The sequence below is a fragment of the Lampris incognitus genome, chromosome 16, assembly GCF_029633865.1.
Source record: "Lampris incognitus isolate fLamInc1 chromosome 16, fLamInc1.hap2, whole genome shotgun sequence".
In the NCBI taxonomy this organism is placed as follows: Eukaryota; Metazoa; Chordata; class Actinopteri; order Lampriformes; family Lampridae; genus Lampris; species Lampris incognitus.
In genome coordinates, this window is record NC_079226.1 from 21,728,830 (window position 1) to 21,755,900 (window position 27,071).

Genomic DNA, 27,071 nt, shown 5'->3' on the forward strand with positions numbered 1-27,071 from the left:
CGGCCACACGCTGTAAGTGTCGAATTAGACGGCTCATATTTAGCAAGAATGGTCGCGATTTTCTCCCGACACGCAAAAGTTTTCATTGGGCTCGCAATTTGCAAATCGCCTTTTTGAAACTGTAGTGTCTGACACACACACACACACACACACACACATATATATATATATATATATTACGACGACAGGCACAATTTGCCAGAAGTCAGCGAATTTGCACGAACTTTCCACCCATGTTAATTCAGATGGTTTGTATCAACTAAACGTTCGATGTCAAAAATGTCTAGTTTGACTGATCTGCCGCATTCGCTGGTTGGGAGCATAAATATAGCATGCCATGTAGCAGCGAGAGACATGTATTATCTACACAAGCCACGGGGTAACACTTCCCAGGACTGCATGGGCGTTCATTTGGAACAAATAAAACATTAATCAACCTGGTAGGCAGTCCATATTAACATCAGGTCTGCATTGTTGATTTGCTCATTTCGAAAATTTGTGGTTGGGGCGTAAAGACTATAGCTATGTGTGTCTTTATATGTGTTGAATGCTAAACCACCCTAACAGTGACATGTTTTTGGCTTGCTTCCTCTTATCGTTCACTCATCATAATTCATTAACTCTCTCTTTGATTCTTTCCTGAGATGTTTTTGAGTTGAATACTTAGATTTTGTTTAATATAAAGTCTACATTCCAATTTTTATTAGACTCCGCTTTTGCTAAAATAGCACCCATGTCATCAATACACTAGTGTTTGCCACACAGATTGCAATGTTTAACCTTGTCAGCACAATAGAAATTCAGCCGTTCAGCTGAAGGAGACAGGCTAATATTATGAGTATTATGCAGTGAAGGTAGGATGTGGTGAGAACATGTGTTCGATCCTGCCCATTTATTGACCATATCATCAGGAAGTTGCTGTGCTTTGTCATGAGGTCAGCATGCTCATAACTCTGCCTTTGTCTGGATGCAGGGTCACATGAAGAGAAAATTAAAATGATTTTGCGATGAAGCAGTTTAAAGAGGTGACCTAGTAGGGGTCACCTTGGCTCTTTCCACTGAGCCAGTCAGCGGGAGAATCTGTGTGCAACTTGTGTACACCGTGCAAACTGCTGTACTTGCATATTTTTTTAGCATCTTTTGCACTGTACTCGCATATTTGTTAGCATCTTTTGTCCTGGTGTTATTTAGTAGAGGCTTCTTTTCAAGCTTTTGATGGATATGTTGGTTTACAAAATATGCTGCAATTTCACAAGTGTTGATTCTCCTTTTAGAAGAGTGGACAACTCTTCAAAATAGTGAACTAGTGATAAGTGATTCTTCAAAAGGGATCAAACATTTGTTACTCCCTTTTTATTTCTGTTGAGTCTTATCTTTTGCAAAAGACTGGCCCGGTTCTTTGATTCAGGTCGACATAGGCAAATAAGAAGTCAGACGACTTCTTGCTGGTTCGTGTCATTTTATGGGCACACAACAAATAGTTCACAGGTAATGCTGCAGCGCTGGAGACGTAGTGTCTCCAGATATCTGTCAAATAATAAACCGCGGAGTTATCTACAGAAACGTCTCGACTGTCTTTTCTTCACATCAACGGACTCGGATGAGGGGATAGCGAACGATACCCCGACATTTCCTTGCTTATTTTGTACCTGACTGTTTGCCTTGCTGTTTGCCTTGCTGTGTTGGTTGACAGCTGACAACACTCAGTGGTCATTTCACTCTAGGCTGAGTAGGTTCACTTGCCTGGATGATACAGCGCAACATAGAGTTGCCACACCTCTAGCCTGTATCTAAATTTAAACTTCACAGCAGCACATTTTGTATCTCTCTCTCTGGGGGTGTTTGCTGTCTGTTATTTATTACCTTCACACAATGACATAAAATCCATGTCCTTCAGTGTTTGACACAGGGCATACAGATGAGCACTGGGATGACAAATGACAGTAGGCTAGGCTCAGGTGGGTTAGACAGGAGCTGAACATTAAGTTGATATGCTCACATCATCAAGGCAAAGTTAGTTTCTTTATTTTATGGCCACATTTTGCAATGAAGAAAAAAATAATATTATTGACATTAGGGATTGATTGTGACAAATCTTCAGTTTATGATTTTTTTTTAAAGTCATAAACTACTAGGCTGGCACACTGTGTTAGTGATAAGTTTCTTTGGCCCTAGTGTTTTCTAGTTGTGCCGCTGCAGGTGACAAGGTAAACCAAGTGCCAAAACAGATTAGCAGTTGACACAGAGTCAGCATCTGTCTGTTTGGGCTCAGGCATCATTCTGTGGGAGTCCAGAGAAGGTAGAGGGCTTCTTGGGAGAAACGTCTGAATCCAGACCCTGTCTGGCTGTATAGCTGCATTGTTTCTGCTTTGTCTTGCATGGGAAATGGAGGTAAAGATGAATATGATGTTGCAAACAGGAGGGGAGGAGGGTTATGTCTTTGCTGAGCCAGGCCCCTGTTTACCCTCCCCTTGCCACCCCCTTTGGTGACCTGCTGACAGCTGCAGATTGAAAAGATATGAACCTGGAGCTCTGAGCAGGACAGGTGAGAGAGAGGGAGGGGTCAGTGAGACTTACTCACAACCACACTGCAGTGACAGCAGCCTTTAGACACAAATGTAGCAAGTTTGTAGAGCGCTGTTCTCTGATTATTCTATTTATTAAATGTCTGTAATGCACTGTATGCCAGATGATACAATGACCACCTTGGAATGATTTTTTTTTTTTTTGGTCTGTCCCCCTTTTTGTTACAAACAATGATGAGAACAATCAACAGATCTGTCCCAATTAAGATCACGCACTTCAGAAGAACGATGGCAAGTTCACACTGACAGTCTCCTCCCTCTAATCCTTTCAGTGGTTCACTTCTATGCTCTAGAATTACACAGGATTTCCCCTATGGAGAGTTCTGTTGTGTGGTCCATTTATGGGGCAGAGGGCAAGATACGCCCCACTCCTGGTCCTGTGTTGATGAATGGGCTCTTTGTGGGCCTGTGGAAACAAGCTGGATCCCCACATGCACCTCCATATGGTCAGGCCTATACATCTCCTGTAGCCTGGGGCCACAGTGAACATCTGCCCCTTCTAGGCTGCACTTGAGCAGGGTCTCCTCATGCTTCCAAGGGACCAACTGGACAGCACAGATGTTTTGTCTTCAGTTTAGTTTTATTTTGTTCCAAAATATAGACCTAGCCAAATTGAGATGCTAATAATCTAGCCTACATCATTGTTTTCTGTATTTGCTATTTGTGTGTGTTTGAGGAAAGATTTGTTCGTCATCCTTGGCAGGTTGGGCTTGTTTGACCCATATCTGAGGTGCTATGCATAAACAGCCAAACTCCATGGCTCTGCAGTTTCTCCTGTAACTGTTTTTTTTTTGTTGTTTTTTTTTAATCCTGCTGATGAGGTGAAATGGTTTGTGTGATGTCCCTTTCATTATAGTTCTAATGAGCTCTATCCCCCAAGGACCTTTGACTTAGCACAGGTGTCTCAAGCTCAGTCCCTGACTTTTGGGTTAAAAAAAATTATCCACCAGCCGTCCCGCCAGTGACACACAGAGCAAAAACTCTGTTTTCATCACAACATTACTGTATTTTCATATAAAAAAAAAACTATCGGTGCTCAAAAAGTTACATTTGGAAACCAGATGTTGTCCATTCTTGTGATTGTGGTCAAGAGCAGGAAGCCCACTGAAGGTAAATTCCTGTGGAATAAAGCTCCACAGAGACTTAATTAAAAGAGTGCACTGTGCAAACGTTTATCCAGCCCCTCCACCCCTCTGCTTGCCTTCTTAGAGGAGATTTAAGGCCATTCCCATTGTCTTCAGTGTCCACCTCCTCTCTTGAGTGTGACTGATGGGTAAACGCCTACCTGCTTAAAGGTGTGATTGATGAGTAGGCTCTGTTTTTGGCCTCAGGTAGGTGTGGTGGTTGTCATGGGACCATGTCATGATGGAGCATAAAATAAATCTGCCCATTTGAATTCTCACTTTGCTTCCCCTATGCTTCCCTATGTTTGCTGAAGACTCATTCCTTTTGCCTCTTTCCTCTAAATAAGTTGCTCATAATGACAGTGGCTCTTTGCCGAGAATTGTGAGTCATGAGCGTTTTTTCTTTCTTTCAAGAATCACATTTTCTCTGAAAAAGTCATTATTAGTGTGGTATAATACTTACCATTTTGTCCCAGGGAAAGTACAATACTGTATCAAATCAATTAATCAAACTATTGCAAAGCACGTTTTGTGAATAATTGTAATGAAATTTCACAGAAATTTGAATCAGTTCATGCAATTGGCTAATTGTAATGCAATTTGCTTCACTTGAGAAAACATAACAAATACAGAGAAATGTACATAGATTCTTCTTTATTTACAGTTTGGGACTATTCCAGAAACAAAGCAGAGTTTAACAAACCATTCTAAGAGTCGAATGTGGTAAGAAAAGGATGTTTTCAAGTGTTAAAAGATTTCAGATATATTGAATGCTGATGACAATGTGGAATTGGCATAAAATGTCAAAATTCAGTCATGGAAAAGATGCCGATTAGTTGTGCAAAGAATTAACTTGGAAGTTTTGAAAAGAATATAACCTGCTCATGCGCTGCTGTTATCCATTATTGGCTGGGTTTCTTTTTATAAATAAAAAATGTGCAGCCGTTAATGCTTTTCTTAAATTGAGACCGAGCACACCGGGTAGGCCATGAAGATGGAATACAGGGTGCATAGCTGAGATGGAATATATTACGCAACATGGCAGATTAACTGCATGAGGCCTTTTTGAAATAACAAAAACGCAAATGTTTTTCCAGTGAAGAATGAAATTGTCCTCAGCAGACTCTCCACTGCGGAGGTGTCAGAGTAATTTCCTCTTGTCGGAGTGTGAAAGCTAGCTCAATCGATATTCCGTTCCTAATTCCAGCTTTTTTGAGCACTCAAAGGAAATATGTATGTGCCCTCTTACCACCCACCGGGCTTGATGATAACTCCCAGATGGCAAAAACAGAAACTTGCCTGGGAACTCATTGTGAGGTTCAATTAATCTGAGTGCCAGCATATGCAAGCAGCCAACTGACTACTCATCTTTGCACAGAGGTAAATATACAAGGAATGTATAGGTAGGACTTAGTTTGATGGTATTTTATGTATTTCCTTGTGCCCTCAGATGTGAGAGCTGCGTGGATATGCTTTTTGTGCGTGGTTCGGGCAACTGTGTGCAGTGCGACACGCCCCTGAGGAAGAGCAACTTCCGTGTGCAGCTCTTTGAAGACCCTGCTGTGGACAAGGAGGTGGAGATCCGAAAGAAGGTGCTCAAGATGTGAGTGAAGGGGGTGGTGGTGGTGGTGGTGGTGGTGGTGTGTGTGTGTGTGTGTGTGTGTGTGTGTGTGTGTGTGTGTGTGTGTGTGTGTGTGTGTGTGTGTTCACATCCCTCCTCCCAGTTCTTAAGTCGCCTTTGTCTTCCTCATTACTGTGTTTGTTTTGTAGACAATGAGTCTGCCCGGGGGAGCTGAAATGGGAAGGCTCTTTCCTTGCCAGGTTTTTACTTCTCGGCCCCTCCCTCAGACCCCCCTCTCCCCATCAGTTCTTTAATAGCCCTTAATTGACATCTAATGTGTGTCTCTTAGGCAGTGTGTAGACCAGTATTTCAACCAGGGGTTGATTTAATGGAGGCTATTAATGTTGGTGCAATATCTGCTCTCATCAAGTTTTAACCATTTGTAATTTCAAGCTCTTTTTCTCCCTACATCCCAGATACAACAAAAGAAGCTTTGACTTTCCAAGCCTGAGAGAATACAATGACTACCTGGAACAAGTAGAAGACATAGGTAGGAGCCAGGGGCATGGAGTCAGGCCTCAGGTCAGGGTGGAGAGGAGGTATGTGTGTGGGTGGGTAAGGTGATGCTTATTCCTGGTATACTGAATTCTCCCTGGGTCCAGCTGGTGCACAGGGGGATGTTTTACAGGCATCAGTAGCAGCCAAGGTCATAGACCATGGAGCAGCTCTGCCAGCCGTCATACGTCTCTCACCAATTCAGTCCCGTGGGACTGAGCCCTGATAGTGGTGCTAGGCTGCTGCCGTGGCCAGCGCCTTGCCAGTGCATCTATGCACATTAGTGTAGATATAACCCTTGGTGTCACTCTCCACAAAATTACATGCGTACTCACGGTTGGAGGTGTTGGCAGCAGTGTTTTTATGTGGAGGTCTGCTTCTCCTGTTCGCAGTGTACAACTTGACCAACAATATTGATGTGGAGAACACCAAGCTGATGATGGAGCAGTACCAGAGGGAGAACAGAGATATCATCCAGAAGAACAAGGTTAAGCTGGTATGCACTGATGTGTCCATTTACCTCTGTGTCTTGTTTATATTCCCAGTTTTCTTTCACTCACTCTCTCTCTCTCTCTCTCTCTCTCTCTCTCTCTCTCTCTCTCTCTCTCTCTCTCTCTCTCTCTCTCTCTCTCTCTCTCTCTCTCTCTCTCTCTCTCACTCACACACACTGTTGCTCGCTCTCAAGCATGCTGTCTCTCTATTGAACACCGTCTTCCTCTCACACATTGTCTCTCAGACACGAGAGCAGGAGGAGTTAGAGGAGCTGCTGCTGCTGGAGCAGCAGGGGAACGAGCAGCGGAGGCTGGAGACGCTGCAGGAGGAGCAGAGGCAGCTACAGGCCAAGAGGAAGAGCAAGCAGGCTCTACTGGATGAACTGGTGAGATATCAGCAAGTGGCGCAATTTATGTCCCTACAGAGTTGCAACAAGTTCACCAGAATAACAAGAATTACAAAGAACAGTCGAGGTGTGACACATTTTGCAGGTGTGTCAGACACACACACCAATTCGACTTAAGGGTTCATGGACTATGAGATCATTAAGAGCTTATTAGCAGTTATTGTGCTGCAGGGTGTGCTGCACTGTTGCCACTGCATTGTTCTTATTCTCTGATTCTGAAGCTGCTTGGCTCCATTGTGTTGAGCCACTGGCTTTGGAAGTGATTGTCCCTGCAGAGCGGGCTGCTGAAGGACCATCACAGATAGCAGGATAAGCTGTGTGTTTGTTTGTTTAAGGCACAGGGCCTGTTGACTGTAGGCAGATGAGATCAGCCCCCCCCCCCCCCGGGTAACTCTCCTGAGCACTGACATCTGTAGAGGTCTGTGATCTGTAAACAAACACACAGCTTTGGATTTCTTGCATGTATATCCCTAAGTAGTGTCTAACACATTTTAAATCTACAGGCAGACTTAAATGGCGGACATCATAATTGTTTAATTTTCTCCCCCGATTTCCTGTACATCTGAGAGGCGATAATAGTTTATGTCCAATTTAGTTCTTTTTTCTTTGGGATTTTGTCTGTACTGTGCATTTTTTGGCCTGAATCGACTTACTTCTCAAGATGTTTTTGAAGCATCTGAACTAAGTGATGACTTACAAATCTGCATGTCATCACTGCATCATTACAGAGCAGAGGCCGCTAATGTCACTGTCAACAAAGTGTGGTTTATTTCCATATGTTATTCAAGGGTACAATTAAAATGCAACTTCTGCGGTAATCAGTTTTGTTGTATTTTTGTTGTCTGAAGAGAAACTTCAAGATGTCTGAAACAAAGTTTCCGCTAGGAAAATTTGCTGCTGGCCAACAGGTCAGGGAGATTCCAGAATGTCGGACAAATGGTAAAAGTTAGTCATATTATCTGTGCCATGCATTCACTATAAAAGAAAAACAAAGCATCAGTGGAAATAGATTTTACATATCAAATAAAGTTGAATCAGTTCATCTGGACATAACGTTTATTGAGAGAGAAACGTTTCATCACTCATCTAACTGACCTCTTCAATCTCGCCTGACTGCAGGTATCCCCACCCTTATAAACAATACAGTGGCATAACGACTAAAAACAACGATCGGTTTCATATGCAAATTGCCGCGAGCATTAACTAGAGTTTAAATGGCCATGTGCATTATTTAGATTTTTTTTAAATTTTGATATACTTTATCAGTCCCTGTGGGAAATTCTTCCCTGCATTTAACCCGTCTTAGCTGTGTAGCTAGGAGCAGTGGGCAGCCGCCGTGCAGCACCTAGGGACCAACTCCAGTTCGTCTTGTCACGCCTCGGTCAGGGGCACAGACAAGAGTATTAACCCTAATATGCATGACTTTTTGACGTCTATTTGAAGAGGATTTGGGAATGTTTCCAATCACAGCATTGTAAGATAGTGACAGATGTACCCTTAGGCCCCCCTCGGTTCAGGGATGGTCATTCTCTCTTCACATAGATGGCCTCTTTGACTCCCTGTTCAAACCAGCGTTCCTCCTTATCAAGGATGTGCACATCCACATCCTTGAAAGAGTGGCCACTGGCCTGTAGATGGGTGTAGACTGCGGAGTCCTGGCCTGATGTGTTAGCGCTCCTGTGTTATGCCATCCTCTTGGCCAGCATCTGTTTGGTTTCCCTGATGTACGTCACGGCAATCCTCTTGGCACTTAACAGCGTACATTATATTGCTCTGTTGGTGCTGGTGGGACCTGATCCTTGGGGTGGACCAATTTCTGGTGCCGCATGTTTTGGGGTTTGAAAGCAACAGATATGCGATGTTTGGAAATTATGCATCTCAACTTTTCTGACACTCCCGCCATATATGGAATCCCCACTGGTTTATATGCTTAGGCAGCTGTTGTCTTTCTCCTCTCTTCAGTCGGCTGGTGCACTGTTTAGGCATCTTCCAGGGGTCTGTTTAATGTGGGATTCTTCCCCTTCCCTGGCTGCTGTGTCGGTGAGGACGTTATCAGCAGTACAGGACATCAGAACTCTGTACCACCGAGCTGACAATGTCCCCACTGACACAGCAGCCAGAGAAGGGGAGAAATCCCACATTAAACAGGCCCTAGTTAAGTGTGGTTATCATAACTGAGCATTTGTCAAAGCCAGGAAGACGCCTAAACAGTGCACCAGCCAATCTAAGAGAGAAGGACGACAGCTGCCTAAGCATAAACCAGTGGTGATTCCGTATGTGGCGAGAGTGTCGGAAAAGTTGAGACGCATATTTTCCAAGCATCGTGTCTCAGTTGCTTTCAAACCCCAAAACACGCTGCGCCAGAAATTGGTCCACCTCAAGGATCAGGTCCCCCAGCACTTAACAGCATACACTATATTGATCTAAATGCTTGGAGGATTGCTGTGACTTGTACATCTGGGAAACCAAACAGACGCTGGCCAAGAGGATGGCACAACATAGAAGAGCTAACACGTCAGGCCAGGGACTCCACAGTCAACACCCATCTACAGGCTAGTGGCCACTCTTTCAAGGATGAGGATGTGCACATCCTTGATAGGGGGGAACGCTGGTTTGAATGGAGAATCAAAGAGGCCATCTATGTGAAGAGGGAACGACCATCCCTGAACCGGGGGAGGGGGGGGCTAACAGTAAATCTGTCGCCATCTTACTGCTACTGTGTTTGCAACCATTCCCAAATCCTCTGTGAATAGTGCACATTGCCATTGAAACTGTAGCTAATGCTCACGGCAATTTGCATATGAAACTGATTGTTGTTTTTGGTCGTTATGCAACTGTATTGTTTATAAGGGTGGGGGTACCTGCAGTCAGTTTAGACTGAAGAGGACACTTAGATGAGTGATGAAACGTTTCTGTCAATAAACGTTGTGTCCAGATGAACTGATTCACCTTTCTTTGATTTTTTTTTTTAGCCTGGATTATTGAGCATGCATAAAAAATAGATTTTACATAATACTTATTTTAGTGAAAAATTATTTGCCATTTAAACACCTATTCAAAATAAAAACACAAGTTGACTTATGTGTACATTGAAAAAACATAAAAGAAATGCAAAGTAAAGACACGTCTTGTAGCTTGTGGCTACTCCAATGTAAACAATATTGAAAATGGGAAAATATTGATTAAGGAAGGAAGGTTTTGCCATTTTTGCCCCAGAATCATACTCATATGGCAGTTAGGCTACAGCAGTTCGCATAGGGAGTCCAAGTGCGCAAGCGCCCGAGTCCTAAATGATAAAACAAGAACAAAAATTTATTCATTTGATCACCCAATATGCCTCCAGGCCTTACTTTTTTTTTTTTAACTTTTTTTTTTTTGGGTGGGATTATTGGCAGACACCATGGCTGGAGAGATTATTTATTATTTGTCGAATTATGAGTTATTTTACTAGTGTAAAAAAAAAAGTAATTACTGGCTAACAGAAACCCTGCTCTGAGGATCAGTTGCTATTTTTTTTCCTTTGCTCAGAACACCTGCAGACTGTCCCAACATTGGTGTCCACTCTGTCAAAACATCCCACTTCCTCCATGAGCAGTGTCTGCAAGCTGGTGTTCTTAGACCTCTGCATTTGGCAGTGATCCACCAGAGAAATTGAAATGTCTGACCTTGTCTTTAATAGAGGTGAAGGCGGCACATCGCACTTGAAATGGTGTCCCCTGTGCTGCTGCCACAGCTTTAACATCGCCTTGCATCAGAGATGTGGCAGCTAGCCTGAGAGGACCCCATTCTGACACTTATTATAGACAAAGATGTCTAACTTTTGTTCTAAACTTGTAATGTGCTCAAGCCCAACAAGCAATGAAGCTCATTATATTAATAGGTGTTAGCACTTTTTTGTTGTTGCAAGAAACTTCCTGATGTCATGCATCCTGAATGCATGCATTATAGGCACGTCATATGCACTGTATCCTGCATTTTTTTCCCCCTTTCTCTGCCTCTTATAGGAACGGTCTCAGCTTCCAGCTACCATCTTGCTTGCCCAGCACAAAGACCGTGCAGCCCATCTGGAGAACCAGATTGAGAAGCAGAAACAAGTGGTCAAGCCTGCTACTGCGTTTTCTACCGGCATCCTTATGGTGAGCACATCACACCTGGCCAGATTATCTCTTAATAGCTATTGCATTGGTGGCATCTCAAACATAATCAAAGATAATTTACTCATGCTGAAAAGGATGGCAAGCATATTCTTTTTTTCTTTTTTGTTGTTGATTTTTTCTCACCAATTGTATCCGGGCAATTACCCCACTCTTCTGAGCCATCCCAGTCACTGCTCCACCCCCTCTGCTGATTCGGGGAGGGTTGCAGACTACCACATGCCTCCTCTGATACATGTGGAGTCGCCAGCCGCTTCTTTTCACCTGACAGTGAGGAGTTTTGCCAGGGGGGCATGACGCGTGGGAGGATCACTCTATTCCCTCCAGTTCCCCCTCCCCCCTGAACAGGTGCCTCGACCAACCAGAGGAGGCACTAGTGCAGTGACCAGGACACGTACAGGATAAGCGATGGTATCATTGGTGAATTAAATGTAAAGCCTTTTGAGTGGCTGTTGCAGCTAGAAAAGCGCTATATAAAATGCAACTTGATTGATTGGTTGATACTCGCATCCAGCTTCCCACCACAGACACAGCCAACTGTGTCTGTAGGGATGCCCGACCAAGCCGGAGGTAACACAAGGATTCGAACTGGTGATCCCCATGTTGGTAGGCAGTGGAATAGATCACCACGCGACCCAGAAGCCCCAGCAAGCATATTGTTATTGTTTGGCAGAATGTTCTTTCTTCAGATGTAATTAGGATGAGCTCATTGACAAATAAGAGATTGTATTGTATAGTTGGGTTATCAGCAAGACATTTTAGAGCTATGTTGAGCTTGTATAAGTTGGGGTCACATAAATACATAACATGTATATGCAAACCGTGGCTGTTGCTTGGTTCTGTGCAGCATGGTGCAATTTTAAGCTCAGTTCTAATTTTGGATTTAATGTAGATGGCCTGTTGACAATAGCTTCTGGTGGATGATAATGCTTCTGAGCTTCAAAGGGAAGATGTTCCTTAGTGTTTAGTGCTCACTTGGTATGAGACCAGGTCCTCACCTCCTCAGTCATGTCATCACATTCCTCCAAGCGAACGGTCAGGCCCACAGAAAAAGCATGAGGGCTCAGGGCTCTGGCTGGGCTGTGTCGAGTTCTCTGCTCTCTGTGTCTGGAGAGACTCTCTGTTTGGCTGTCGTCCTGTTTTTCACTCGTTTATTTTCATTTTATTGTGATGAGATAGGCTGTGTCATCACCCCCCCACCTCTCTCCAACCCTCATGAGGCATGGTTGGCTTCCCGCAGTGCAGCGGTGCATGGGAGAGATCTCTGCTTAGCGCTAACACAGGGCTCTGCTCCGAGCTGTTTGACATGAAAAGTGCAGGTTGGTTTAACCTGCACTTTTCCCATCCTCATTTTTAATCTGGCTCGCTACTGAAAGCAACAGCTTAGAGTGCAGATATACCTAAGCACTGATAATCGGTCAGTGTTTGCATGCAAGTTAAGAATTCGATTTTAATCAGATTAAGGCAATCATTTGATCATTGCAATTGCCATGTAAATACCTTAATTGAACTATCTTAATGAAATTAGGGTTTAAAACTATGAGGGGATAATGCAATTAAAAACTAGATTTTTCATCAATCATTTGATTTACTCTACTTTTGTATACACCTTAATCGGAGTTCTGTTAGAGAATTGGTTGAGCACAAGTACCAAGTCCTGCTGCATCTGACCTGGAAATATGGTGAGCGGCAAACAAAGATTAAGGAAAAGAAACCGCATGCTAATAACTCGATTGCGAATATTTATTAATCGATTTTCTAGCAGACATGGTTAAGTTAGTTAAACTTAGTCCTTCAGGATATTTTTCAGGATAAATACATGTATGGCTATCCTTTCTTAATTTTTGGCTACTGATCCTGTTAACCAGCCCCTCGACTGTAAAGGTGTGCGTTGTCTCCTTATTTTGAGTGGCAGTAAACAGCCGCATTTCTGGAGCAAGACTCAAACAACGTTTATGCTCAGTAAAATGAAGTACCTCATATCCAAACATTTTGGATGAGTGGAAGCAGACATTTTCCGAACAGTCTTGAACACAAAATGTCGGTGGTAGGGTCACATGCAACATAACCTCTGTTTCATAAAGTGCAGTTATCCAATGGCAAACATGGATTATCAAGAGATCGCATTAATGAAACACATGTAGAAACCTTAATTGAACTATTGCCTTAATTCGATGATTCTCCTCAGTCAGATTGACTGCATGTTAACATAGTCAGTGTGACTCTTCGTAACGACCAATAATTACTGCACTCTCTTGAAAAGACTAGACAGACAACCGGCCCTCCCAGCACCCGTGGAAAAGAAGCAGATTGCAGAATTACTTGATTCAAATGGAGGATGTGGCTCTCTGGCTCTTGTCCCCTTGATATGCAGCATGAAGTTAAACTTGCTGATGGAGAAAGAAACAGCACGATTATGTTGCTCTTGGCCCCAGCGAGGCCCTTTTTTCCTCACTTTTTCCCCCTCTCTCTTCTCCTTGTCCTCCCAGCCCCCCCCAAGCTCCTCATGGCAGAGGTAGAGCTTTAGCCATGTGTGTCTGCCGGGCTCGACCAAGAGACTTGATTCGGGGGGGGAAAGTGTGGTTTTGGATTTCCCTCCACCTTAGACTCCATAAGACCAACTGCTGTTTTACTTGGTTGGGTTTCAGCAGAGAGTGGTGGATTCCTACGGAACGCTGGAATTCGTTTATTTATCCATTATTTGTGCTCCCCCATTCCAAGTACGTCTTTAATTTTTTTTCTTCAGGAGAAGTCAGAGGGGGCAAAGGTAAAACGGCATCTGTGAAATTGTCTCATTTCCCTGAATTTCCATTTGTTCACAGTTCAGCAGATTTTTGCTCCTCACTTCAGTTGGTGTAGTATCAGTCATGGGCGCCAACTTATGAAAATGATTGGGGGCACTCATCTAAAAGAAAAGACAAGACATGAAATGACATGTAGATTGTACTTTCTTCCAATTTTCTCCTTAAAAGCTTAACTACTGTCTTGAAAGTTGGGATTTTTATGTATAGAAGATTCTTCCATGAACCAGAACTTTAGACCAACTTGTCTAATGTGTTTTATCTGTTATACCTACTTATGAAAAAAATGTAATGGTTTCAAATGTTCCTGATATCGGAGCACACAAGTCACACTATTGAAAGCCAGCGGTTTGAAGTTTATCGCGTTTTTATGCAAAATCTGGTGATGTAAGTAGCCTACAGCTTTGGTTAAAGTCACAAAGTTGAAGTCATGTATCATGTGTTTGGTTTATTTTATTTGATGGTTGGTACGGTCCATCTCATTTCAGTTCATAACAAATATTCAGCTACTCAACAATGTCTTTGATTTGTCCAGGCATTTTTTTTAAATTTCATTTTACTTTTGGGGATGCTCAAGGTCATCAGCATCCTCAGAGCTGGTGCCTATGGTATCAATACTCTGAATAGATTGGTTGAAGATGTGCAAGAAAGAAATGGACAGTATTTGGTTGATGATGGATGGAGGTGTGAATGATTCACAACCTCTCGTCTTTCATATGAATGTGAGGGCAATATTCAGGTTCCCCAGTGGCAGAAATATCCCCTCCCGCCCCCGCACTCCAGCCAGCTGCCTCTCTCCGGGCCAAGGTGAGCAGTCACTGGGGGAATGACATATCTGCCTGTTTGTTAGGCGTCCAGTTGATGGAATTCGAGGATGCTAAGTCATCTTCAGCTTCCCATGGCCTCAGTCTTTATTTAAAGTCTGATCTAATGTTTCATCTAGCTGTGTCACGGTGTTTACTGACCACGCCGGGAACATCCCAGCCACGCTGGCGCTTTGCTTAGCCTTGGGTGATTTACCAGTTATGAAGGTGTGTATGAGTTGTTGGGGTGGGTTGGGGGTAGGGGGTGGGGGGGACCTCCAACCTGGGGTCCTACGTCTCCTCGTGGCGCTTTAAAATGTTATCAAATGGATGCCCGAGACAGTTAGCCTATCCTGGGGGAAAGTAATCTAGGTCCAGGTGTGATACGAGGCAAAGTGGGATGGGCCTGGTCTTGCCTCAGGAATGGTCTGGAATCAGTCAAAGTAATCCCTCACTTTGTAGGCACTCTGTCGAACAAAGGCCCGTGCACAGCCGTGTGCATGTGCACCCACAGAAACAAAAACAAGTGCATTTGCACACAAATACACACTCACCTTACCCAGCCTGGGTAAACATCCTTTGAAGACCAAAGTGTCCCCCCCCCCCCCCAGTTTTTTTTTTTAAATGGACATCCGCTGAAATCAAAAGAGACTCTGTGTGGGAGGGAGCTATCGCTGCACCATTGAAACAGGCTGCATGTTGTCAGAAACACAGGATTGAAACTCAGTGCCAGGCATGATAACGAGGACAACTCCTAATTTACTTCCTTTTTCAGATTTAGGGGTATCAGCGTATCAGGGTATCGGCGTATAAATCACATGCGTGATTTTCCTTTGTGTGTGCATTTTGTCTGTACATGCCGTTGATGTCCCATCATTGTCTGGTTTATGAAGGTGTGGTAGAGCTCGCTGATTGTCCACAGTTGTTACGCAGTGTCCCGTGGCTGCAAGCTGAGTCTCCCCACCTTGGAGAAGCGTACAGCGCCATTTTAAAGCGAAGGCTCGCAGCTTCTAGCGCTGTCGGGGCCCAGTCCACTCCTCACAGAGCAGCTGACATTTGACGAGGCTGACATGGGCACCCTAATGAAAGAGCAAGAGAGACACACACGCGCGCACACACACGTACACACAAACAGAGCAAAACGTACACACATGTTAAGCTAAATGCGGGTGGAAAGTTTACTCCCAAACACAGATGAGTAGCTAACTGAAATAACCCTTGGTTTCTCTCTGGCTTTGTTCCATTCTACAGTGGAATTTAAGTGCTGTCGAAAACAGACGCAAGTTTACATGCGTGCACCCACAACGAAACACACAAATATTCACACGCACAATCACACACATGAACACACACACACGAGCACACACTTATGGGCTGTGAGCATGTTTGCTCAGGCCTGTTTTGCTTGGTTGAGCTGTCCTCTACAGTGACCTCTGTTAGGCAGTTACCATACTTCCTCATTACTGCAGGCCAGGCTCTGCTTTACTTGAGCAGACTGGCCCAACCTGTTTTGCCTGGGAGATTGTTCACTCCACACAGCAACCCCCCCCCCCCCATTCACTCTTTCACTATCTCGCTACACTTTACTGACTTCGTTTTACTCGTTCCCACACCTTTGATTTAATTCTCTTTGCTTTAGATCAGCGGCTCTTGAATTTTGCAGATATCTTTTTTGAGCAACTGAGAAAAAGATTTTGGTGTGTGTGTGTGTGTGCTTCTATTTCTGCCCAAACATGATTGACATTTACTCTTGACTCACTCGTCAATCACAGACCAAAGACAGAGTTATTTTATGTGGGAGATTGCATGACCCTTGCCCTTTGGCTTTTGCTCTTTTATTGGTCTGTTTGCACGCAGGACGATCACTGTGGGGGGTTGAGGAGTGGGTCGGGTGAAGAGGGTAAGGGAGAGACCCCCCCCCAGCCCTGATTGGCACCAGCACATGTGGGCATTCACACCTCTTTCCCACTGTCCCTGCCCCTGGCTTGGCCCTGTTTAGGTTGGCCCCAGCACCCCTTGCCCGCCAACAGGCCGGACTAGCCTAGCCCAGCGGAAAAAGGAGTTGTCAGCTTTAGGGGCTTTGCGCTAGCGCAGCTGCCACTAGTCAGACAGTTATATTTAACTTGTAAGGGAAGGAAGGGGGGGGCACTAGCTTTTACACTTGCTACTTGCTGCTCAGTGGGCTAGTGGGGGGGCACAAAGCTCTTTATCCATACGGAAGCGCTGGGAATGCCAGGACAGGAGGTGGCAAGGAGGGCTGAGGATGAGATGGTGGTAGGCTGGCTCCTAACTTGGCTCATTGGATTTATCCTCTATACAATGCAGAACACTGTCTCTCTGTCCCTTGCTGTAATTATCACTTGGTTCATTAATGAGGGGAGCCCACCAGTTCATTGCTTCTGAAGCCCTGTCCGGGCAAGTTGGGGCTCTCCCAGTTTCAGGTCGACTGGAAGAGAACGAGAGAGAGAGAGAGAGAGAGAGAGAGAGAGAGAGAGAGAGAGTGTGTGTGTGTGTGTGTGTGTGTGTGTGTGTGTGTGTGTGTGTGTGTGTGTGTGTGTGTGTGTGTGTGTGTGTGTGTGTGTGTGTGTGTGTGTGTGTGTGTGTGTGTGTGTGTGTGTGTGTGTGTGTGTGTGTGTGTGTCTTTGCAGTACTGGTAGGGTTTGGCCACAGCTGCTGATGGAATGGTTTTGTCTCCTGTGGCCTTGAGATGTCTTGTGTAGCTGCAGAGTCAGGGGAGCAGAAGGGCAGCCTCGGTAGTGCTAACATACAATCTGTGCAGCATGTATGTAATATGTACTGTATAGTAGGTCTTTCTGTCAGTACAGGAGTAAACTCCCTTAGCTACTGCCAGCCATCAGACTGCATTGGGGATAAGGGGCGTCATTTATCAAATTCAGCGTAGGTTCCATCCTAAAACATTGCGTACGCACAAACCTTAGAATATACATATGCACGAAAATATTTAGATCTATAAAACCGTGTGGTGCACACCTGTATACAGTCTTCTTGTTATAAATACTGACCTGCGTTGAATTGTGCACATGTGTAGTCCTCCTAGTGTCATACCACAATCATCCATAAATGCTAAATAGCTCATGAATATGCAAATGTTTCTAAGGAGTCTTTGTTGGACTATCGTTGAAGGAAAGATGGAGATGCTCACTTTAAGAAAAAAGGCAAAATTTGTGGCGTGCGAGGTGCTCATCACTGAGGTTGAACACCATATTGGTGTACTGTTTGGGGGCCTCAGTAGAGGCATCTCAAACAAAAGGAAGTAACTCGAATGGCAACATGTGAGGGCAGCAGTGTTGGTTACACACTGTGAACTGTTGTTGAAATAAAAAAATAAAAAAAAAAACGTCCGATATCAAAGTTGAGGCCAAAAAACGCACTGCTGCTTATTGGCAGAGTATGCGTTCCACTGGTGGCGATCAGGGAGAACGCCAACCTTCACCGTTCAACCACAGATTTGCAGGCATCATCGGGGAAGCCCTTTTGTCTGGAATTGTGCCAGAGGCAAAGGAGGACACTGATGCAGTTAAGGATGCCACAGAAACCAGTAAGGCCAGCTTCTGTTAAACTATCTACATTATAGGCGAATTCACACAGTATTTAAATAACTCTAGCCGAATGCATGAAGTGTTTTGTTCCTTTTTATTTAGAGTCGAGCTCTAGTGTGGCAGTGGCTGGTAGTGGTGAGGGGGGTACCGCAGTGTGTGCACCAGGCCCCAGCGGTGTCTCCAGTGTGCCAGGTTCGAGGCGGCGTCTCTATTGAGCACAGCTCAGCCACGGTGTCTGGTCAGCCAGGCCCCAGCCGCATTCCCAGTGAAGCACGTGCACGTGGCCGCACACTTGCACTGATGCAGTACTGCAATCACAGAGGGACATTATTACAGAAGTAGAAAGTTTAACACGAGAAATTCATCCATCCATTCATCCATTATCCAAACCGCTTATCCTGCTCTCAGGGCCACCGGGATGCTGGAGCCTATCCTAGCAGTCATTGGGCGGCAGGCGGGGAGACACCCTGTATAGGCCGCCAGGCAATCACAGGGCCGATACCCACACACATGAGAAGTTCACAAAGTAAAAAATTTACTTGGAGAAATGCTTGCTGTATTTTTTTTTCTAACAAGATTATTTTGTCATTTTCCACCTTTATTTGATAGCGATAGTAGAGAGAGAGAGACAGGAAAGGCAAGGAAGAGAGGGGTGATGACATGCAGCAAAGGGCCCAGGCCGGATTCAAGGCCACTGCGGTAAGGGCTCAGCCTTATGTGGTACACCCTCTACCAGGTGAGCCACCAGGGCGCTCCCTGTGTGCTGTATTAAAAGAACTTGTAAATTACTATACCATTTGTCTGGTCTGTTCATAGACTGCATGTTACTTGTTCACATAATGCAAACGCTGGAGGAGCTTGTTCTTCATTTAGAGTGATCCTCGTCTATGTCATCTGGCACAATGTCTGCAGGTGCAGGAACACCATTGCACTGTGCCACATTGTGGAGAACCGCATAAGCCCCAATAATCCAGCACACCTTCTCAGACCCATATAACAGAATGCAAACAGATTTGTCTAGGCATCTATATTGTGATTTCAGGAGCCCAATGGTGCGCTCAGTGACTGAACGGGCTCAACTATGTGCTTCATTGTACCTTCTCAGTGCTGCATTCTGCGCATTTGCAAAGTGTGACAGGAGCTAAGCTGATAGAGGGTACGCACTATCACCTGCATGATGATTGTGTGTTTTTTAAATATTATCCGATAACCACTCAATTGGGGAATAAATAGTTGCATTCTCTAGGAGGAAATTCTTTTTTTTTTTAATTTACCAAGAAGCCAACCATTACACACAGCGCTAGCCTGAAGTCTTCTTCCTACACTACTGTGCCTCAGAATAAATGAGTTGTGGGTTGAGCCAGACCATCGAGCCACTACATTTGACAGAATCATGTCAGCAGTCCAAAAAATTGGAACCTTTATTGAATGGTAATGCTTGCGATGACAAAAGCAAGCTTGTTCTCATTTGGTGCTTTTATCGCAACATGAGTGCAGTCAATTACTCTGATTACATTTGGAAAACCGTACATTGCTGCAAATTGCATTTTGATGTTGGCTTGCTCACCCTCGCTATAAGGAAACCATATATAACGAGGAGTCTTTACGATAAGGCAATTCAAGACGGCTGGCATAATAGCGTTAAGGGATGGCTGCTATATTCCAGATCTATCAACCAGTTCGGGTTGGAACATCCCAGTTGCCAGAAAGCCCTGAGTGGTCAATAACTGCACCTGCACAAGGGTGGACCTGTTCCGCTGGGGCGGGTCATTCCAAAGCTGGGCCCATTTCAGCACAGATTTCCAAGAGAATGGCTTGGTAATCTGAATTGTCTTATTTGCCATTCACCATCATGGGTCATGGTCCCTGAACACACATTCACATGTAAATCTTCTATTTGCCAAGACTTCAAGCAATGCCAAAGCAGTCATAATTTCACATTACACAAGTCACCATGAGCACTAATTATAGCCCTTGTGCCAATCAGTGAGATTGATGTCAATATCACTTTATAAAACCATTAATAGACTAGTGGACAGATGGTGGTGGTTTCATCTGTGTTTTTTCTTTTCTTCTGAGGATAGCTTTATTTTGTGATCTCACGATCAGGCGTTACTGATTCCCATGCCTGAAAAACTTTGCATAAGCTCCACGCATGGGTGAAAGGATGCGTAGAAAATGTGCACCTTTTTCTGCATAGAATTTTTCTATAGAGCCCGAAGTTGGAGGGGAAAAATGCATATGCACATTACACCCCTGTTTGCCCAAATTTTTTGTACAAAGTGACCTTTATAAATGAGGTCCCAGGTCTGCCCTTTTGAATTCAGGTTAATGGATTTCTTGCTGGATCAGTACACTGTCCTGCACAGTAACGTGGGGTTCAAATATAACTCTTTAAATAAAGCCTGGAAAAGAATAGAAAGAGATTTTGCTTGCATTGTATGTATAAATGTAATGATTATTACTAATTGTTGTTATTATTATTAACATCTAGAGCCTAGTTTTGCGATCACACTAAACTTTGAGAATTTTTTAATTTCAGGCCATTTACACTTGGCTATTTGACATTTAAAGTTTTTGTTGTGAATAACAATTTACTGTAAATCTGAAATATTTACTGTGATATTTTCTTTGTGACAGTGTCATTGCCCAGGCACTATAACATAGTTCGAACTGGATGATGACCAAAATCTTTAAATTCAGTTAAAAGATTCAAATCCAAAACCAAATCTGGAGCAAGTGTCTTAAGATGAAACTGGCAAATGTGTCTAGAAGGAACTGTGTGAAAGAGGCTGCAATTTGCCTTTGAGAGTTGCCGCTATCCCACAACTCACATTTTCACATCAGTTTCTTTTTCAGGCAAATACCAAGGTCCCGTAAAATCCATGTTTGAAGCTTTGGCGTTCTACTGTTTGATGGACTAATTTTCCAACTACACAGTTAAGTTAGTTTTGAAAGTGAAAGTTAAGAGAAAGAAACAGCATATTGTGAGGGGAATTTGAACCCCTCGAGTCATGGAGTGCTAAACAACTTTCCATGTACGCACACCTGTCCACTCCTCCGCCGACACACCCTGATGTGCTTCACTTGAACGTGAAAGATGTTCTCCCCTACCAGGAAATTGTAGCGGGTGTTACCACTATTCTAAGTCGCTGCAGCAGACCTGAGGTGGAGGTGTCGGGAGGATGAAGGAGCACGAGGGAGGAGGAGTACTCCCTCTGGCTCAATGTGATTTCCTCAAGTTATCTTCCCCTGTGGTTTTATTAAGACGGATGGTCCCCAAAGTTTTGTTTTAGTGTCACAGAGGACATTATAACAGGTATAAACACACACACACACACACACACACACACACACACACACACACACACACACAGCACACACACACACACACACACACATAAGTAGCAAGATGGGGCCTCCTTAATGTTGAAAGCAGATGTTTGTATTGGCCCTTTCAGTAGCAGATTTCCAATGGTCCATAGTCCCATATCCCCTTTCTGCTCTGCTGGACCTAGCTGGGGGTCCTCTCTCTCTCTCTCTCTCTCTCTCTCTCTCTCTCTCTCTCTCTCTCTCTCTCTCTCTCTCTCTCTCTCTCTCTCTCTCTCTCTCTCTCTCTCTCTCTCTCTCTCTCTCTTTCTCTCACTCTTTTTCTCTCACTCTTTTTCTCTCACTCTCTCTCTCTCTCTCTCTCGCAACGTCTGAAAAACAACAACCATATCCAGTAATTCACACAGGCTTTTAATAGTACGTGATGAGTTCATGATTGAGTGCAAGGGTGGCCGGGCAGGTGGAAGAGGGCACATCGCCTCTCATTAGATAGACAGTCGGACAACTGGTCTTGTGTGAAGGAGTCACTTGGTAAACAAGACCATTATTAGATTTCTTTTCACACATTACCCAAATTTATTGGATATATTGAATTTGAACAAGAACGTATGTGCATGTGCACATGCACACTCTCACTGGCATGTGTCTTGTGTTTTGTGCTTTGTTTGTGCTGCTCTGTCTGCCAGATTTCAAGGTGCCCTTGGAGAGGAATGCAAACAGAAACTTCTCTAGACTGGAGACTGCCTCTGTCTGTCACTTAAAAATCTGATTTACTGCCCTTTCATTGTCTGTAAGCATTGCTCTGTCGCTCTCTCCCTCTCTCATTTGCTCTCTCCCTCTCTCTCTCCTCTCTTCTCTCTCTCTCCTCTCTCTTCTCATCTCTCTCTCTCTCTCTCTCCTCTCCTCTCTCTCTCTCTCTCTCTTTCACTTACTGTCACACCCCTTTCTCTCTGTCTCTTTCTTTCACTGTCCTCTTAGCCCTTTCCTGTTTCCCCTCCATTCCCTTTTCTCAGTCTGTCTTTGATTGGCACAGCGGGGAGTTTATACAGTGCTGGAAAGTCTGAACGAAGATGGATGGAGAGAGTGAGGAAGTGCGAAAGACGGGGAGAGGTGACTGGGTTCGGGTCAGTCTGGGTTTCATTAACCTTGCTGTGGGGGCTCCACTGTGTTGGATGGATGGATGGGACAGGAGAGAGGTGGGGTGGGGGGTCATTGGCACCTCGGGGTTAAAGGTTGAGTTAGAGCAGTGGAGGACTCTGCATTGTGTTTTGTGTTTGAGGATTTCTCTGTGCAAATATCCTACATGTAGACCGCTTGGGTCTTCCCCTTGTGTTGTGTAGGGCCAAAGAAGGTTGTATGTACACTGTTGTGTGTATCAGCGTGTATGATGTGTTTGTAACTCCCAGCGCTGTTGCTCTGTTTCCCTGTGTGTGCTTGTATGGGCCAAAGCATGTGTGAGGGCAGGCATTCTAAGGCCATGGGGCACATGTTCCTCGTTTAGGTTGGTTTTCATCACTTCCCCTCTGTGTCTTGTTGTTTATTACTCCCCCAGATATCCTTCCTTCTCTCTGTCTCTCTCAACTCTCTCTCGCTTTCTCTTTCTCCGCTTATGTCTCAACGTTGTTTTTCCATCATCTTAAGTAGTCTTAGTTTGTTTAAACATCAGTTCTCTTGTACTGGGTTTCTTTCATTGTTGTCCCAGAGTTGGACTTGGTCTTCTGGGTCTAACTTCGAACATGTTCGCCTGACGCTGGGCGGTAATTGTTTCTTTCTGATGGTACTGTCCCAGATTGAACAAATCCGGCAATGTCCTTTTAGAAATATCACATTTCTCACTCAACAGCCACGGTCAAGGGCATGAGAAACCAGATTCTCTGTTTCAGCCGATTGGCAGACAGTTTGAAATCCCAAGCTTCAGTTATTATGGATTGGAGGAGTGTCTGTAAAAGTGGTTTGTGCAGGTTGATGTGGGTCTTTTATTTTGAGAAGCTGATGCTTAGTTCTTGGCATAGCCACTCGTATGACTTGAAGAGACTTATCATATTAATGCACATAGATTAGCCATTTGTTATGGTTGGCCTGATGCCAGCCATGTGGTTCAGGTGATGTGTTGGCCAGTGAGCTTCAATTTATGTTGTTTTAGATGCATTAGTAGCAGGATGTTATTAGTTAACAATTGAAAATAGCCACATCAAATTCTTTCCTGACATATACATACACTGGTGTAGTCTAGGTAATTTACATTTGATACAACATAGATTAAACGAGCATCTTCTTTTACACTTAAACACCAATACTTACTTTGCCTTTTAGAAGCTCAAAGTAGCCATTATATCTGTGTTTCATTCACAAGTAACCAATGTGCTGCTATGTGTTATTTTTCACCATTTGAAGGAAAGCGGCATATTTCTCAATGCACCCCAGTTCTTTACTGCAATGTCATTATTTTTAAGGTCTTTGTCAGATTTTCATTATGAAGAATAGTTGTGGCGGTTGATGTGTCAATCAACCTTCTGCACTGAACCACGAAAGACTCACTCAGTGGCCTAGTTAAGTTGCTCCCAGAAATCAACAGCGCTTGGGAAAAGTGAAAAATGTTGTCTGACAAAATTTCCATCTCCAAACCAGTCAGTCAAGATCTGGTACTTATTACCTCTGTGGTTTGATTGACATTAAGCCGATTTCTTTCAAATGGATTCTCCATTGTATTGTCATCCTGTGATCACACTGCAGCCATAGTTTGAGCCTTTAATAGCATGCTTAATTGAGACAATGAAGACAATGAAGATTATTGTACTATGTTGCATGTTTTCTCTTTTGTGGTCTCTGCAGGGTCAGACTGTGTCTCTTCAGCCAGTTACTAAGATAGAAGAAGCTCTTTACCACTATAAGCCCCTTCAGATTGAAATCTGTGGACCAACGGTGCCAGAACTGGACCAGCTGGGCAGACTCGGGTACAGACTCCTTCACACCTTTACAGTGTACATGTACACATCAGCCATAGCTAGGGACGGGGATCATACATTAATTTAAGAAACAAAGTGACTTGAAGTTTCAATCCCACATTGACGCAAAAACGCAGAGGTTACGGTCATTGTTTGAAACTAAAATCACGGGATTGGTAGAGTTTTATCTTAATGGAACTGGCTTTAAACTTTTCATAGGTTAATAATAAGAAAAATACCTTTAAATTTCATCTTGTTGGGACACCCCAGTGGCTCACCTGGTAGAGCACATATCACATAAGGCTGAGTCCTTATCGCAGCGGCCTGGGTTTGAATCCAGCCCGGGCCCTTTGCTGCATGTCATCACCTCTCTCCCCTGCCTTTCCTGACTCTTTCTACTATCACTATCAAATGAAGGCAGAAAATGCCAAAAAATAATCTTAAAAAAAAAAATCATATTGGTAAGTGTAGTGCAAGAGCTTTGGTAGTTGAGCAAAGAGCTGCTACAGAGTTGGTCTGCTTGGGGAAGGGCTGTTTTCTCTCACTTGACTCTCCTCTGATTAGCTGGGAGGGTGAAAGCAGGGTAATGGAGGTGAGAGAGAGAGAGAGAGAGAGAGAGAGAGAGAGAGAGAGAGAGGAGAGAGAGAGAGAGAGAGAGAGAGAGAGAGAGAGAGAGAGAGAGAGAGAGAGAGAGAGAGAGAGAGAGAGAGAGAGAGAGAGAGAGAGAGAGAGAGAGAGAGAGAGAGAGAGAGAGAGAGAGAGAGAGAGGTAGCCAGTATTGCCTCGCCACAAGCCGCAACAGTGCTCGTGCAGGAGCTTCCATTAACACACACAGGAAGCGCTTTCCCCGACGGCCCCTTTGGGCCAATCAATCCACGACGCCATTGGTCCAGTCCTCACCAAACACAAGCCATCCATCAGACAACCCAGCGCCCAGCCGTCTGCACTGCAACTGGCTGGCACTAAAGCCTGCCCACACACTGAGAAAATCCTACTTTTATTGGGTGAGAGAGGCAAAATAAGGTGATTGGTGGAAAGGGACTTTTGCAATACCTCTTTCCCCACAGTGACCTTCATTTAGCTGAGATGTGCTTATTTCAGTATATCTTTAGCATACTGTTATTTTTAGTTCAACTGTGTTTAATTCTTTCAGATAAAAGTCTCCACTGATTTTTGTTGCACAATCACATTTACCTAATAAACTGGAAAAGCACCAAATTGAGGTGAAACTTGCCCACTTTAAGGATTGCTGAGGAGTTTAAGTAAAATAACTGGCACTTATTTACATTATGTATGCAGTGAAATGCTGAGGCCTTATTTCTTTTGGCCAGGCTGATCAATATGCAGATGAAACACATCTCACAATGTCTGCCGCATGCTGGACCTCAGAGGGGAGGGAGGGGGTTGGGGGTTTTGGTCAGTCCGATGTCAGCAGTTCAGGGGTCCTACAGGACCTGCGCAGGATAGGAAAGGCTCTACCACTGAGATAAATGAGGCTTGGTTCAATGAAGAATACCAGTCCCTCTGGTGCATGCCAGACATGGAGGGGCTCAGCCCGACAAACCACAACTCCCAGGATGCAATGTGCTCTGTTAAGTAAAGTAAAGAATACTGCTGACACTTCTGCACAGTTGGCATTTTGAAATTCAGCTGGGTTTGTGTTTTTTGTACGTGCACACTCGAACATGCATAATCACACTCATTTAAGGCACACACATGCACATAGACCCGTAAACCCAGCACACATTTAGTGTCATACACACTCAATCTTACTCCCTCCACCGCATTATTTCAATCCCAGTGTTTTTGGCCATAATATAACTTCTGTGATGTGGTTAAAATTGAAATATGTGTGTGTGGGAAAGAGGAGAGAGAAAACAGACAGGGTTGAGGGGGTGAAAAGTGAGTCCTGTTCCCCTGTGTGGAGTCGGGCTAGAGCCCTAAACCTGTGACCTGTGAAGGGATATGGATGTGTGGATGAGGTGAAAGGGCTGCCAGGACGGCAGGTACTTATTTTAAACAGGGCTGTTTGTCTTGGTCAGGGCCCATGGTGACAGCAGCACTGCTGGTGATTTGTCTTGGACACAGCCATCGGACGGGACTGGAGAGTTGAGCTCACACACACCCTGTCCCCCATGGCCCCGGGGCCTCTGGGGCCCATATCTGCACAGGATGTCCAGTCAACACAGAGCTGACTGGAGCCTTGCTTTTTAGTTCAACCCCCTCCCCCCATCTCACTCGTCTGTGTCTTTTTCGCCTTGTCCCTTTGCCCCCCAAAAAAACCGCAGGAGTGCTGCATGGCTGCCAGGAAAAAGAAGGGCCACGCCTCTCTTACTGTCTCTCCTTCTCTGTCGGCTGTACCTGAATAAATATGGGCTGCACTGAGCTCTTATTAAAGACAGCTGCCTCAATAGCAGGAGCAAGGAAAAGGCTGCATGTACAGGCAACAGGGGCCTCCAAAAGTGCCCATTCAGCTTCCACTGCCTGCCTCCCTTTACTCCCACTGCATACATGCACATGCTGTTTTCCAAATGCACTTCCTGAGATGTACATATAGAGAAAGTAGGTGTGGATGATAAGCCACAGAGAATAGGACCACAACAATGTGAGGTTTCCGTAATGGCAGCAATAAGCTGTCCATCTCATTGACTGGCACATTCCCAGAACCCCAAGTAAGCTATAAGATCCATAAGTACAAGATGACAGTATGTGCTTAAATGCTCTGCCATGGCCCCTCGGCTTAAAGTTGTTCATT

General features: G+C 44.4%; 1 protein-coding gene across 2 annotated transcripts in view; it reads left to right on the top strand.

Annotated features, from left to right (window-relative positions):
• Positions 1-27,071, top strand: part of mnat1 (MNAT1 component of CDK activating kinase) — a 38,188-nt gene that overhangs the window by 159 nt on the left and 10,958 nt on the right. Inside the window, exons 1-7 of one of the 2 annotated variants that reach the window (XM_056296040.1) lie at positions 1-12; positions 5,160-5,312; positions 5,747-5,820; positions 6,218-6,321; positions 6,511-6,702; positions 10,728-10,859; positions 24,204-24,325. The exon at positions 1-12 is cut by the window's left edge and continues 159 nt beyond it. In XM_056296040.1, coding sequence (XP_056152015.1) covers positions 1-12; positions 5,160-5,312; positions 5,747-5,820; positions 6,218-6,321; positions 6,511-6,702; positions 10,728-10,859; positions 24,204-24,325 — 789 coding nt within the window. The remainder of the gene's footprint in view (positions 13-5,159; positions 5,313-5,746; positions 5,821-6,217; positions 6,322-6,510; positions 6,703-10,727; positions 10,860-24,203; positions 24,326-27,071) is intronic. The other variant, XM_056296041.1, reaches the window with a different exon arrangement.